A 15,457-nucleotide genomic window follows, 5' to 3' on the forward strand; every position below is an offset into this window, starting at 1 on the left:
TACATGTGTGTAATTAGAAATCCGTTTAGTTCCTTGAGAAAAAATACAGACGACGACCCTCAAAATAGCATGCTGTTTCCCTGCACATGTAGTTCCTTATGAATATTCACATGAACTTTAACCTGAGGCTCTTGCCACATGGTAGTTGTCCAATCAGGTACTGTTTCTATGAGAATATCTATTTACCTCGAAGTCCATTGTCCAATCAGAGACGACTGTATATTAACGGCAAACGCTCGTTGTAATATAGCTGTACGCTCCTTAGTGATTGGTCGAATATGAGAGGTGTGTCGACCCATGTGACCACAGCGAAATGAACGTACTGAATATTTATAACGGAGAGGCAGTGGAAGATTTCCAGCTGCTAATGATTGTCTGCACAAAGCAACACACGATCGCGGTTGCCGTGCCTTGTTCAAAAAACAGCTGGTTCACTTGCATTGCAATACGGACAGGAATAGCAGCCATCAGCTGATCGCTGAGCGGGGCTATCAAGATCGGATGCAAAAGCAAGCTGAATACTTGAATTTTCGTGTTTTAAGGTCTTATTTGTGCAAACGAGAATTGAGAAGGACAAGCTGATACCATTTATCAGAGAAGTACCGCAGTAACTTTATTTTTATTGCATTCCAATCGAGAATTGTGTTGACTTCAATTCAGGTTCAAGTGCAAGACTTATTCGTCCGTCGACCGTCGTTGACTTTGACCCCAAATCGGCCTGTCGGATTTGTGAAATTTGAGGGACAAGTTGTCAAGAAAGGAGCTTCCAAAGATTGCAACTAAAGTACTAAGCATAGCATAGTCACAGACATTTTTTGTATTTAGATAATAGGTGTACTTGTTTTTTGTAACAGTAACTGAAATAGAAGAGACAGCGAGACCTCCAAACGGCGGAGCTAGCTGAGCTGAGCTCAGTCTGAGTTGAGCTGAGCTGTAAAACACCTCCCTGGTTGGACTGTGTGTGGGTCTGACGTCTGTTGCTATTGACACTTGGCAAAGATGACTTGTTGTTTGGCATTTATATCTCATCCTCAAGGATTGACCTTGGGGAACCGTCCATTCTATTCAATATATGACACAGGTACAGTATTACATTTTACTATGTTATTGTTGTAATGCCACTGTTTTATCCAACCTTTCCCCCAATAAAAGTTTAAAACCAAACAATGAATTACCAGAAAAAATGTATTTATGTTTATTGTTCATTGTTGGTTGATCATTTTCTTGATACATTTTTAAATGTATAACAATTTGAATTCAAATTTCATTGCAAATTTTATTTGGAATTGAAATTTGATCAAGACTTGTATCCATTTTTCAAAATAGCACTTACCATTAGGAATATCTGTCCTTTATAATGTGGTCTAACAGTAACATAAGTCTTAGGAGATCTATAAAATATTGCTTGTAAACTATTTCAAATTGCTGTTTTAAATTAAGTAGCCTACATGTTCCTATCACACAACTTCTGGGTAGGCCTAGTATAGACTCTACATGACATGTACAAATCTCCCCTGCAGAATTTTTTCAGTAGATCTGGTAATAAACTTACAGGTAATATACATTCATGATTTATGTTTATAATACTAAATCCAACAGAGAAATTGGCAACTACGTTTCACACAAAATCTCTTTAAAAATGTTGAGTCCTATAGTACCCTCTCCTAATGTACTGTACCCTTTGTTGCTCTGTTGCCCCCCCCCCCCCCCCCTCCCCTCCCCCTCTCCTCTCCCACCCTGGAATTGTGTGAGCAAACACAGCTGCATGTCCAAACTTGTAAGTCCATCCCCTAATCTCCATATACATGTAGCTGTCATTAGTGTCAATGCAAAAGTGTTTGCTCTATATATAGATACTCTGTGTACAGAATTTGCATACAACTGTAATTAAGGCTTTAACTGTACATTTATGATTGGCATTGCATTTTACAGTGCTGCAGTGCTTCAATTTTGAATGTAGCACATCAATGTTGGGGAGTGTAATAGTCTATATGAGCCCTTTACACCTCTTTTAAGGGCCATCCGACCCTTTAATAAATTCATGTGTATGAAAGCAGACTTTGAAAAAATTCATAACTTTCTATTTTTTTTGGTCTGATTTCACTCAAACTTTCACCAGTCTACTTGAACTTCTCTGATTGTTCTGCTTTCCTCTAGAGTAGTTTGCTATCAAGGTTGGATTTCCCTTTAATATCAAAAAGAAATTTAAGAAAAAAGAAGCTGTTATTTTAAATCGTATTTATAAGTGAAAGTTTGTTCAATTTACAATTCACAAATGTTAAATTTAGTTTGTACATGAACATGTATAGGTTGTTATTTTTATTGCTTTCCAAAATTGGAAGGCATAAGACAAATTCCAAGTGCTGCTATAGACCTGTCAATCATTGTATGTCACAATTTATGGTGCTTATTCGATTTTGAATGACTTTGTCAATTATTTAAGTCAACAATTATAATTAACTTACTCCTACGTCCTGTTGAAGCTCGGGGGAAAAAAAGAAATGAACTTTGAACAGCATAATCACATCGTCATTGTAGATGAGAATAGTCTACTTGTTTGTCAAGGAATATGAGGTGACATCGTTAAGCTTGTATCAAATTCAGCTCCTGTTCTTTTTCTCCCCTTTTTTTTGTTGGCCTGATAAGACTTTATTGGGTGAACTTTTCATTGTTTCTCCAAGTTCGTGCTAAGAATGAACCTTGGAATTAAGCTACTTATATTGACATTGTTTTCTAGTGCATCTTGGTAGCGATGTTATCTGTCAGGTGGGAAGTATAAATGAGAGCCGCATTTGGCCCTCCATTGCAGTCCTTCATTCTCATATCCTGTGATGGACGGATTGTCAACGGCCAGGGAGGAGGGGGACAAAATCAATGTACATATCACCAAAATTAATTGTGTTGAGGAAATGCTGCTGTCTCCTTTTCTAGATTTTAATCAAAATGGTATGCTCCTTGCCGTAAATTTTGATAATTATTTGAAATGATGAGAGTACAGCATGATTTTACATGGATGTTATGAGATCGATTGAAGCCATTGCACTGTATAAAGAGAAATCAAACTGTAATTAAAAACAATTTTTTTTTTTCTTCTTCTTTATCTTGTCTTTATACAGCTGATGGTGACTATGAGAAGATCTGGAATGAACATTGCGAAGATGAAGTCTCTTTGGGAGAATATGCCTATGCCATGCAACATCTTGCACAAGAGCATTGGTCAGCCAAACATGCAGATGACAGGATAAAATGGTGCCACGATGCTTGCATAGAATACTTCTTTCAAGGTGGCATGAAAACTGTACTTGAGAAGGACAGAAGGAGAAGGGTACACCATGGACAGAGGAAGGAGGAATCGAGGTGGCCCTGCAATGGTTCTGCCTTGGTTAGGAACGTTAATGGCAATTCAAATGGCAACAATATATCATCATCATTACTCTCCTCATTGGAAGACTTTCACCAGCAGTATTTCGACTTGGCACATCCCTTAGGCAACAGGCATAATGCAATGTAAGTTGATATGCAATCATGTTCTGTCTGTGTCTGTGAATGATGTACATGTACACAACTTACAAGAGATAGCAATTTATGGCAAATGAAGGGCAATGTCTCTTACTTTGGCTCTTTTTCAAGGTTTTAATGCATGAATAAAAGATTCCAGATTAAAGCGTGATAACAAAATGTCAAGTCTGGAGAGTATTTAGTAGAGACTGGGGGAAACTTCAGAATTGTCCCATGTAGGGCTGAGTGAGTACTTTAATGTTGATATTTTTGTCTGGCCAGAACTGTAAAGACATCCTGGCAACCTTCAGCACAGGAAATGCTGTTAGCAAGCCCCTTCCCCTCTGTGCCGTGACATAGGGAGTGGATATGCCAGCAAAATAAGCTGCATTAAAAAAAAGGCAGGCTCATGCGACTGTCTTCAGTTCGCCAGCCATGCATAGCTTTTTCTCATATCCCCAGGTCAGCCCCCCTACAGGCAACTGAGAATCTAACATGTATAAGCCTACAGTTCTGTTGATTAATTTGATATTGTAACAAACACCAAAATAGGTGTTGGCTCAATTTTGCTTCTTGATTGATAGTTTGGTGTCATTGTAGGGACTTGAGTAGTTTATAAATAGAACTTCCTCATAATTGTAGGGTAGTTAAACCACATGTTAAACAATATATTTAGGTATATTTTTATTTTCATGTTCATTGTACATGTAAACTCTCAATTACTAAACTAAACAATATTCCTTATTTGTTTGGACAAGTGAAATGTGGGTCGTTTTCTTTGAGTGAAACTTTACAGGATAACGGATTGAAAAAGATACTCATTTTAAACCCTTACCCTCATTCCTCTTTAAATCTCCCTTTTCCCCCTTTATGAATTGTACTTTTAAACAATGTATTTTTAGCAGACAAGTCAGAGAACCTATAGTCTGGTTGTCAGGGTGTTAGAAACAGGAAGCTGTGCTAATTTGCATTGCGCAAGCTTAACCAAGTTTTACCTGGGTCATTATTTAATTTCCAGCCAGATCTTTTGTTGATTGATTATGTTATACATTGTAGGCAAGGAAGCAGAAAAAAGGCAAAAAGAAAAGGAAGAGGAATCATCCTGTTATAAGACTAAATGACGACTCCTAATAAACTTCCTAGTGTCAAATAAGATTTTATGATAATCAAGGCCTTTTAGATCTCGATCTTTGAGAGCACAGGATATTCTACTGGACTTTACACATTCCACAAGATCCATATATAGATTAAATACTCTTTGTTAAGAGTTAAAATGTTAATATTTCTTTGATTTAATTACATGTACATGTACAACATACTTTATCATAATTTGAGTAGTGTCTTGTTATTGAGTGCAAGCATTATGTTGAAACCTGAGAAATGTTAGGACTAGTACCAAGATGATCAGACTTATTGATTTGTATTGGTCAGCCGTCAATAAGATAACGCTGAGCCCTTTATCACAGAAAAAATATATATAATACCCCAAGGTTTATGTATTGAAATAGCCACTCCTATGTATTGACTATACAAAGGGTGTTGTTATTAGACCTTGATTATGTAATACTACACACTAGTACACAGTTACATTACATTATATAGGTTGTTGCAATTAGATCAAGGACATTATGTCATATTAAGCCTGAAGTACTTAGCATTCTGACATTTTTCAAGTATGATCCCCAGCTGACGAAACATTGCAGTAAATTTGAATGTTCTGCTGGTAGTACTATATCAGAGGAGGGCTGAATATGCCTATTATTACCTACAGTGTATACTTCACATACTACCTCAATTAAAGAAAGGACAGCTTTGAAATATACATGCTGCCCATTGCAGGTGCATGTATTTGCAGGGAGTTGTTATTGAAAAAGTACAAGGAAGAAAATACAGGAGGAGATATTTATAGCTATTTTATGTTAATAAGGTCCAGGTCAGTTTCTTCTCAGCTCAGTGCCCCTACTTCCATTGTTCAATTGTTCGGAGTTCTGCTATTAGAATAGAGTCCAGACTGCTTGATTTATTCTTCCCAGTCCCTTATTTATTTTTTTCTTTAAATTTATCTTTGTTTTTTTAACAAGTACAGTAATTTTACTTGTATCTTATAAATAGTCAAAATGGGAATAAAGGACAACATACATGTCATGTACATGTACTGTAGTAAGAGTAAGGTGGAAGGGGGGAAATCTGGAAGGCCTGGAAACTAGCCTACTAAAATCCAAGCCCATTTGACATCTGGAGCCTGCCTTTGTCAACACCTCCCCACACGCCCACAAAATCTACCAATCAGAGGGCTTGCCTTGTGTTACTGGGTCACCCCACAAGGACCCTGGGGTCTCTCAATCTGTGGGTAAACACTCCACTGGTTTGCACGTGATATCAAGATAAATTGGACAATGGCCATTTGCAAATAGTTTACATCATTTGGTGTGTTTAAACTTGATGTTATATTGGATAAGAATTGGCATTCAGATATTGAGGTCGTCTTCATATTATAGGCCCATGTGTATTATTATGTAACCCATATGTTCACATTGCACTTTTAATCTGCATATTGAATGATGGGTTTGATGTTTGCAAAAAAAGAATTGCTACTAAATTGTATTCATCTTCTTGAAAGTGTACATGTACATGTACATGTATGTAGCTCGATCCCCAGTCTGCTTTGTTGAACAGTTGAAGGAGTGGTTTCTTCTTTCACTTTCGCTTCACAAGTTGAAAACATATGACCTACATTCATGTACATATGAAACTGAAGCACTGTACTTGGAGATCCCCAAAGTTGCTTAATGGAATTTTCCACTTATGGTAGATACATATACATGTATTTTTCATTGTTCAAGACTTCTATTCTTATCTGAAGGAGCTTGGGAAAAACTAATTGTGTTATCAAGCAGTTTGATATTCCTTCGATTGTTTTCTCTTCATTTAATGTCCTAATGTTTGTTTATTGTTTTTTCATAATAACTGCAATATTGAACTTAATTTACATCATGAATTCCATTCTAATTCAACTTTTTTTTTTTTTTTTCATTCCCCCTACCTTTCATATTACAGATCACTACCATTTTCTGGCCAGTTAAGACTTCTAGATGTAGGCAGCTGTTTCAATCCGTTCCTAGACTATGACGAGTTCCTAGCAGTTGGTATAGACATCTCACCCGCAGTTGAAGTAAGTAGAATAAGTTGTAGGGATTTGTTTGTGTGATACTTACACATTTCATTTCCTTTTATGAGCTGGTCAAATGCATTTTTTCTAGAACTGTTTTGAAAACTGTTGGGCTCGAGCAGTAAAACTACAAACTTGCAATAATATATTCTTTCATGTTTGTATTGAAAAGAAAAAGAATAAGAAAAATATTGTGGCAAGCAGACTTGAAGCACTTTAATGTCCATTGAAGCAACACAATGGTATCAAATAGATAAATCAGAAGAGAGCAGGTTGTGTTTGATAAACGTAGCATAAGTCATGAACCACAAAGTACTTCTTTTTGTTCTCTACTGTGTAAAAAAAATAAAGCCGAACAGGGAAAAAGTCAGGAAAGAGAGGGACTAAAATCAAATAAGAGCTTGACTGCATGTCACAAACAGCCGGAAATGAGCTCCATTCCTTTTGTCTATTCACTTCCTGAGGTTTTACTGGCCCAAGAAGTAGAAGTAGCGGCCTCTGAAAGGCTATTTTCAGGTTTGTGTCTATTTTATGCCTTCTCAGCTGATGTGATTGATAAAAGCAAATGTTGAAAGACTATTTCTAAATTAGAACAGAGGGAAATAAGCTAAATTTAAATCAGTTTGTTTGTTTTTAGAAGGGGGGAAAAGGTTTTCATAGGAAGAGGATATTTTGACTTGAAAAGAAAAAAAATATGTTGACATGCATTTGTAACTGAATAAAAAACTTACACTATTTTTTCCATTTCCCTCCACAGAGTGTTCATAAATGTGACTTCTTGAATCTTCAAATACAACAACCTCTCCAAGTTGCTCCAGACACAGTCAATAGATACCTAAGAACGTTAAAAAGTCCTGTGGAGACACTTCCCAGGGAGTGCTTTCATGTCATCGTCTTCTCTCTGCTCCTGTCGTACTTCCCTTCGCCGTACCAAAGATGGATATGTTGCCAGAAGGCCCACCAACTGTTACAGATGAATGGCCTTCTGCTTATCATCACGCCAGACTCGTCCCACCAGAACCGTAATGCAGGCATGGTCAAGAGCTGGAGGACTGCCATCGAGTCACTGGGATTCACCAGGTGGCGCTACCGCAAGGACACCCACCTGCACTACATGGCCTTCCGTAAAACATCTCAAGAACCACCAGGTGACCTGTCCGGCAACGAAGCCGGACCAGACATGCTCTACATCCCTCAGGACTTTAATGAGGATGTGGAGGAAAGCGTGTTCTCCGACTGTCTTCCGAGGACAGAGGCCGAAATAGCAGACTTAAGCGATGCCTTCAGTGAACTGCCATCACATTTCGTGGATGATTTTTCTGAAATTTGGTAGATATCCTGTAATCTGTTCATACAGGCTACATCGTACATAGCTTCCAAATGTAGAACAGACAGAACCTTGGACTTTGAAGTTCTTTCAGGAGAGTGTTTGAATATGTATATATATTTGTTTCAGATAGCACAAGTGCCTTGTTACATTCACACCAGCTATCAAATCTTGTCACTAAAATAGATCTTAATTTCATAAGAAAATGACAAGATCTAAAAGAGGATAAGAGAGGAAGAGAAAAAAACACAGTACACATGCAAAGTTTTAAATGGAGTAAAAGAACACATTTCCCCAGTAGTTATTGTTCTAAAATCTCCAATGAAAGACAATCTAATTTTTGAAAAGTACTACAATGTGAAAATAACATCAAATTTAATCCTAAATTAGAATTTTTAATTTTTAATGGATAGCCGTAGAATTTCCTTTAGAACTCCAATACACCCTTAGATATTGTTTTATAATGTACTTTAGCATATGTGCTAGGCAATGTTGCATTGTTAAGTACTTTACTTGTTGAATGTTTTTGTGAAATGTCAATTCCTGAGCATTTGATCACTTCTCAAATCATGTGGATTTTGTTAGATGTGTGATGCTCTGTAGCATGTAGAAAGGGTAATGACATGCAGTCTTGCTAGGAGGCAGCTGTGTAGACCATCTCAAGTGATCCCAGCAACCACCTGCTAGAATACTCTTACACCTACCCCTCCCCCCACTTTATCCATTCCTGTTTCATTGCTATTTCTCTCATATTTCTAAAATAAAATTATCTTAATATTTTCTACTAAGGTTTAATATAAATTTGTTTCTTTTGATCTTGTCAAATGCTGCCTTGAATCAAAGCTCATTAGTTTTCATGGTACATGAAGAAATTAGTTTGACTAATTTCCTTGAGAGATAATTCTTGTCTTTGTAACTTAACAGAGAGTACTACTATATTCTATCCATAACAATCGTTGTGGAAAATCAACAAATATTACATTACAGGCTAGAACAGGTTTGGAAGTCTATTCACTTTCTGTTGGCATTCTTCAGCAAATTTATCAGTATTAGCACTATTGAACAGCAAATGTTAAATGATATCATACAACATTAGTTCATTGTATCTACCTACCTGTAGGCCACTCTATTCTGTGCTTACTCTCTTAACTCAGCTATACTTCACACACCTCTGATTATTATTAAGCTTTTGCTTAAATCATGAACAATTCAGCTTCAGTATTAACTCATTATTTAAAACACTTCTGTTAATACGGACTTTGTCGTATTCGACTCTTTGGTATTGGACTCTGCAAAACATTTTTTTTAATAGATTTTAAACTTGGTAATTATATCAATACGGTGCAATTTTTCGCTTTCATGACGGTTACCTAAAATATAATCTCTTTATACTTCAAGTTTCTTTAGATTCTGAGGAAGGCAGTATGTACTGTACCTGTACAAGTACAGTGTATGAGTGAGAGTGCACTCTGCATTTCCTCAATAGCTGTAACAGAGTATGCCTATCAGTTTTATTCAATTCCATCCACAGTAATTAACGTCATCTATGATAAATAATGATTCACGTCTCTTCTAAAATGGTGCATATCAAGTTGAGAATTTACCATCTGTATTGACATATTACACCAAAGATGTTTTCTTGAGTCCACAGACCAAGTCAAAGTCATACTATAGAATCCTGTTATATTACATATATGTGTATTTAATTTATACTGACACTGACCAATCCTTTTGATTTGTAAGAGAATTTTCTATCATTCCACATGTACTCTAGATTAATGTTACCTATGCTTTTAATTCAGTATCATAGTCCATCCAAACATAAATTTGTTTATGTGATATGTACACGTATCTACAGATATTTTATATTGTTTTCTTTAATACAACTCAAGTAAAATCAACAACAGAGCCTACCGGTAATACATTTTCTTTGTAGTTTTTAAATTTACAAATGGAAAGAAAATTAATTTTGTTATGCAAATCAGAATATCTGATTCCTAAACTGGATTTTAGTTTTCTACATGTACTTTTTCACCAGTTTTTGTATACTGAATCTTTTTTTTACAAGCCTCAAGGCCATGATTTTGGTTTTGAAAAGAAAGTGTAGATTGGAGACTATCAAAATCAAGTGCAGTGGATTTTTTTCTTCTTTGAAATAGCATAATTGTTAAATTTTATGTGTGAAATCAGGACTCCTCAAATGTTAAAAGGAGATTAAATAACCATGCCTATGTGCAGAATACAAAAAAGTATTCTCATCTTTAACCATCTCTTTTGCCAAAATATATAGAACTGGATAACGGTTACCGTAAGCGATATGTAAGAATCATCGTTTGACAACCAGTTCTCAGTGACAGGGTTTGCTAGCTGGCTTAAACCACATATTTAAAATGTCTGGAAGAAATATATACGTTTATATAAGACGCTAAAAGAATATATCTATGTTTGTACATGTTTTATGTATTTGAAATACTCCCATGTTTGTTGCAATTAAATATTTTATTAATAAGAGATTGATTAAATTTTGCAAAAGCACATGAATATGATTTGTGTTGAAAAGTGTTGTTTTCACAATATGAATGGTTTTGACTGTTAGCACAAGAGTGATAGGGATGACAAAGTGAACAAAGAAGTGTGAGAGAATATAAATGGAACAAGATCGCATCTAATTTAAAAAAATAAAAAATAAGGCAATTTCACTACATTTGTGGGTCGTTTACTGAAATGTGTGAACATGACAATAGCGTATAACAACGTAATCCGAACATGATTTATATTTGATATATAATGGGGTTGATTTTTCGAAAATAGTAACGATCATGTTTAAAGGTAAAGACCAGTTATGGTCATGCGATTGCATTGTGAAAGAAACTTTGTGGAATCGATCAGAAAAGGTTGATCATCTAGCATCTAGCATCTGCAAGGTTCTGGAATCATCAAAATGATAAGAAATTTGGCCCATTCTTCGTAAAGTTACAAGCACTATACACAGAAAGATGTATATGGGACTACCCTATATCTCTCACAGACCATGAGAGAAACAAATTTACCAAATATATGAATTAGTAGGCGGTTTCCCGGCAAATTTTTTATCATCATGTATTAGTCAAAACATATTCTTTCACATGATTGGTAATGAGAACTTCCATTTCATTTTTTGAAATTGGGGCGTTTCCAATACTGGTCTTTACCTTTAATATACTTGTCACAAGGGGCACTTTTTTTTGGGGGGGGGGGAAGGTTCATTGTATACTTATGATACATCATTTGGCTTTCAAATAGGAGGGAGAGGGGGAAAGGGTGAGTTGTGCCCCATTAAATCCACCAGTGGTTATTACCACCACTAACCCTTTTGGAGTTATGAATTTGGTCATCCACCGTTAATAATGAAGCAAGACTATTTCGCAATCCATTCACGTGTTGCAAGCTAGGCCTGATTGATTGTATGCTAAGTAGACTCTCCCTCCATCGATGAGTCATGAGGACACGGAACAATCAATAGGTACAGTGGATATTGCAAGGATCGGTTGGGGGGGGGGGGGGGTGGAGTAAATTTTGTTATTATCGTAGGCTATGATAGAAATATAAACCCTGATATATCTAGAGGGGGAAGGGGGGGGGGACATTAATTGTCATAACCATGCAGAAAGATACGTGCGAGAGCGAGAGAGAGAGAGAGAGAGAGAGAGACAGACAGAAAGAAAAGCAGACAGACAGGGGGGGGGGGGGGCTTCTCGCTTTAATAGAAGACAGAGCATGATAGGTGTGTTGAGGTTGTAAGATATTTATCATAAAACACGAATAGGTGAAGGGATTCGATGAAATTTTAGGAAAAGTAGCGGTAACTTTCCGTGAATTTCCGAAGCGTGGGAGGATGGAAAGAAGCCGGAATTTCCGCATTCATAGCCAGAATTAGTCAAGGGCATTACAAAACTGCTAATAATATGACAGGGTGATTTTTAACGGAAAAAAATAGCGAAATTGTGTAAAATAAAAAACAATTTCACTACCACTAAATGGTAAGCAAAAAAAAAGAAGAAAGAAAACAGAAAGAACAATTGGGGTAAATTAAAACTAGGGGAAACGGTTTATTCTCATTTTTACTCTTTCTTTCTTTTCTTTTTTCTTTTTTAAAATACAAAACAGTAGATCGCTTCAAAGTTCTTTCCGCTGCGTACTCCTTTTCTGAGCCTCAGAGCCGAAGATAATCAGTATTCTTGCATGGTTGCATGGTTGCATGGTATCTTTCTGCATGGTTATGACAATTGTAGTTGCATCAAGCATCACTTTCTATTTATCCCAGGGGGATCATTGCTTTACATCACACCCGACATAGCAACAATTATCAGCTAGCTCCTGAATATGTTCATAGATATTAGACTTAACATTCGCAAAGTATGTAGGACAGCGTCATGTCTGGGATTTAGCGTCGGGAGGGGGGGGGGGGGGACAAGCAAGGAAATGGGAGGGGGTGTTCCCCTTCCACGGTGAGAGCTTTTGCCATATTGCAGTTTGTAACCGTGCAATTTGGTACAAATTTGTGTTTAATTGAATTGAAAAGGACTTTATGACTTAAAAAAAGAAGTTCTGCTCTATCATATATTAATCGCTTATTATTGTGGAGGGGGATGGGGTCTGCAAATTTCTCAAGATATTCTGCTAGCCGTTAAAAGCAAGATTACAAACATATTATGCCATTGCTTGAAACATAGGTTAAATATGTAAAATTGTATTTGTCTAGCGAACGATGTGTCAAGTGAGCAGGGCCGTAGCCAGAGCTTGATGGTTTTTTTTTTTTTTTGGGGGGGGGGGGGCACATATGTAATGATCGACGTCCTGGGGAGGGGTCTAAAAAAGTTCAACCGACCTTGTATTTTTTTTAGGCACATGCCCCCCCCCCCCCCGTGGCTACGTGCCTGCAAGTGAGAGCACTTCTGATGTCCGTTTTTCGAAAAGTTTTTTTTCTCTACATTTATTTGTTTCTGCCATGGGGGGGGGGGGGTAGATTGACCCCCTTGCCTCCATCCCCTCCGTATACGCTAGTGTGTTTACCACTGATCGAATCATGCTCATAGCCTGAAATTTTGTCTCTTTTGATCACCGAGCCAAGTTACCAGTATGGACCAGGTAGTATCTGACATTAATATAACGTTTCCGACTATACGATGGTCCAGGTTCGATTATTTGGAAAATTTTCAATTTTGCAAAAATGCATGAGAAGGAAATAAAGAGTTGATATCGAACCTTGGACCTGAGGTACATGACTAAGCTATCAATCATGTTAAAAGTTGCATCATACAATACTGGTAACGTGAGAAGGAACCATCTGGCAGATCGTAACTTTTCACCTCTCCCTATATTTCTCTTGCGTCTCTTTCTCACCTCATCTTTTCCCTATTTGGGGGAGGGGCACATGGTCCCATGTAGCTGCACAACAAGTCCGCAAATTCTCTGACAAGCCTAAACAAGTCATATAGAAATTTAATGATAAAAAAGGGTAATTATAACATTTTTATGGTGCAAATTAGTGAAATTGCTGATGGAGGTATGGCACACTTTATTTTTGTTCTTCATGTGCATAATCAAAGACATGCGAGATGAGATTTGGTTCTGCTGTGCCTCTCCCCACCCCCATCAATAATCCTCAATGGTGACTTTTCAAGGGTTTTGGGGAAAATCGTCCTCACTCCTCAGCCCATGTGATACTGTACTACATGGTTAAAGTAGAAGTTTGCATCATCCATGACGTCATTTTTTCCTAGATAACACGGTCGAGACCCATGCGACGCCACACGTACCGACAATACCTGATGATTCAGGTATTGTAATCAGTGTTAGATTAAAGCTAGCGTATGAATTGTGCAAATATTGTATCGATTAATGAATAATGAAAAAACTATGCAGCTAAGCGATGTCACCGTTTTTAAATCCTTATGGCGATTTTTAAAAATATATATATATTTTTAATAGGATGGTGATAAAAACTCTGCAATTTATTGGCTTAAAACTGGTCAGTCTCAATGTTTTTATATAGGATCGACAGTTTCACTGGATTTTATCCTTTATTAATTTAGAGCGAGCCAGCTCAAAAATTGGATGTAAATATATTAAATAAAAATATATAACAGATACCACTGTCCATTGAATTCCATGATGACGTGCAATATGATTATAATTTGCAGTGAGTTCCAATACTTGCCTTTTGTCTAGGCTGTCAGCGACATCTCGGGACACTCATCATACATGTCTTGTCCAACGAAAGTTATATGTCAATTTCGGGGGGGGGGGGGGGGGGGTCCACAGTACCTTACCACCATACGCAAATTTGCACCTAGGGCTTCGGAAATAGCCCTGAAAAGATTTTGCCTTGGATATTTGATTTTAGATAATTAAGATCCTCAATTCTAGTTCTCCTTGATAACCGTATGTCCATTACCCCCTAATACCCCCCCCCTCCCTCACTCCTTCCTCCTCCTCATGGGTATCACTAGCCTTTGGTCAAGAACAAATGGTACGGGCCCACAGTTGTGACGTCATCACATTCATGCGCGCGGCTGACCAGTGACGTTGACAATAATACTTTGCGCATCATACTCTTTCTTATTGATGACGACACAATCGGATCCACTTTTGCGCCATGAATTTGCGAGATACGCGCAAAAATCTGATGGCATCTGTTTGTTGACAATAATGCTCCCATTCTGATTCAGAACCTCTTCGATCGAGTACACTAGCTCTTAGCTTTTTGCTCTAAATTGGCTGAATTCTATTCTCTATCATCATTACAATTCTGACTTATCAATCACAGTTGAGATGGTATGTTTGGATCTGATAATCACACAAATTAATTATGCTATATAAAGGATTAATACATAAAGCATAATGAATAAATAAAAGAAAATGTAATAACTATCAAAATATTATTTAACTAAGTACATTTTAGGTTCAGAGCGATTAACAAATAATTGTGCAGCTGTATAATAACAATACTCAATGCAATGAATACTTTTAATTTAATTTGTTTTATGAAACAAAAGACATTAAAATGAAAAGTTATTTAAAAAAAGGTCATTCATGTAATGATTAGTGATGATTATGCTTGTACATGATTCTGATATACATAAAAATAGAATTATATTTTCCACTATGAAACAATTTTCTTTCATAAAATAATTAATTATATCCAAGACAGAGAATATACACTAATCAATTTGGGCATATCTCTGCTCATGTACACAGATGAAGCCATCTATTCTGATCCCAATTGATGATCTCCTCAAGACCGACCCTCGCATCATCATCCCAAAGCTACTGGATTCCATTCCACAGGAACACTGTCCAGAGAGTTCACCAGTTCCCGACCAGGGAAGTCTAACAGCTAATGATGTTGACTACCAAGGTGATGATGACTTTGATCCCTATGAGAATCTAGAGGATACAATCTTTGGTGATGTCTCACCAGC

General features: G+C 36.9%; 1 protein-coding gene across 1 annotated transcript; it reads left to right on the forward strand.

Annotated features, from left to right (window-relative positions):
- The first annotated feature begins 355 nt into the window (after positions 1–355).
- On the forward strand, positions 356–10,535 carry LOC580476 (S-adenosylmethionine sensor upstream of mTORC1). The gene is made up of 4 exons (XM_780531.5): positions 356–1,081; positions 3,117–3,507; positions 6,556–6,670; positions 7,425–10,535. Exons 1-4 carry the CDS (start codon positions 1,000–1,002, stop codon positions 7,998–8,000), a joined length of 1,164 nt encoding a protein of 387 aa, XP_785624.3. The 5' UTR covers positions 356–999; the 3' UTR covers positions 8,001–10,535.
- Positions 10,536–15,457: the final 4,922 nt, after the last annotated feature.

The sequence above is a fragment of the Strongylocentrotus purpuratus genome, unplaced genomic scaffold (genome assembly GCF_000002235.5).
Source record: "Strongylocentrotus purpuratus isolate Spur 01 unplaced genomic scaffold, Spur_5.0 spur5_scaffold_6, whole genome shotgun sequence".
NCBI lineage: Eukaryota > Metazoa > Echinodermata > Echinoidea > Camarodonta > Strongylocentrotidae > Strongylocentrotus > Strongylocentrotus purpuratus.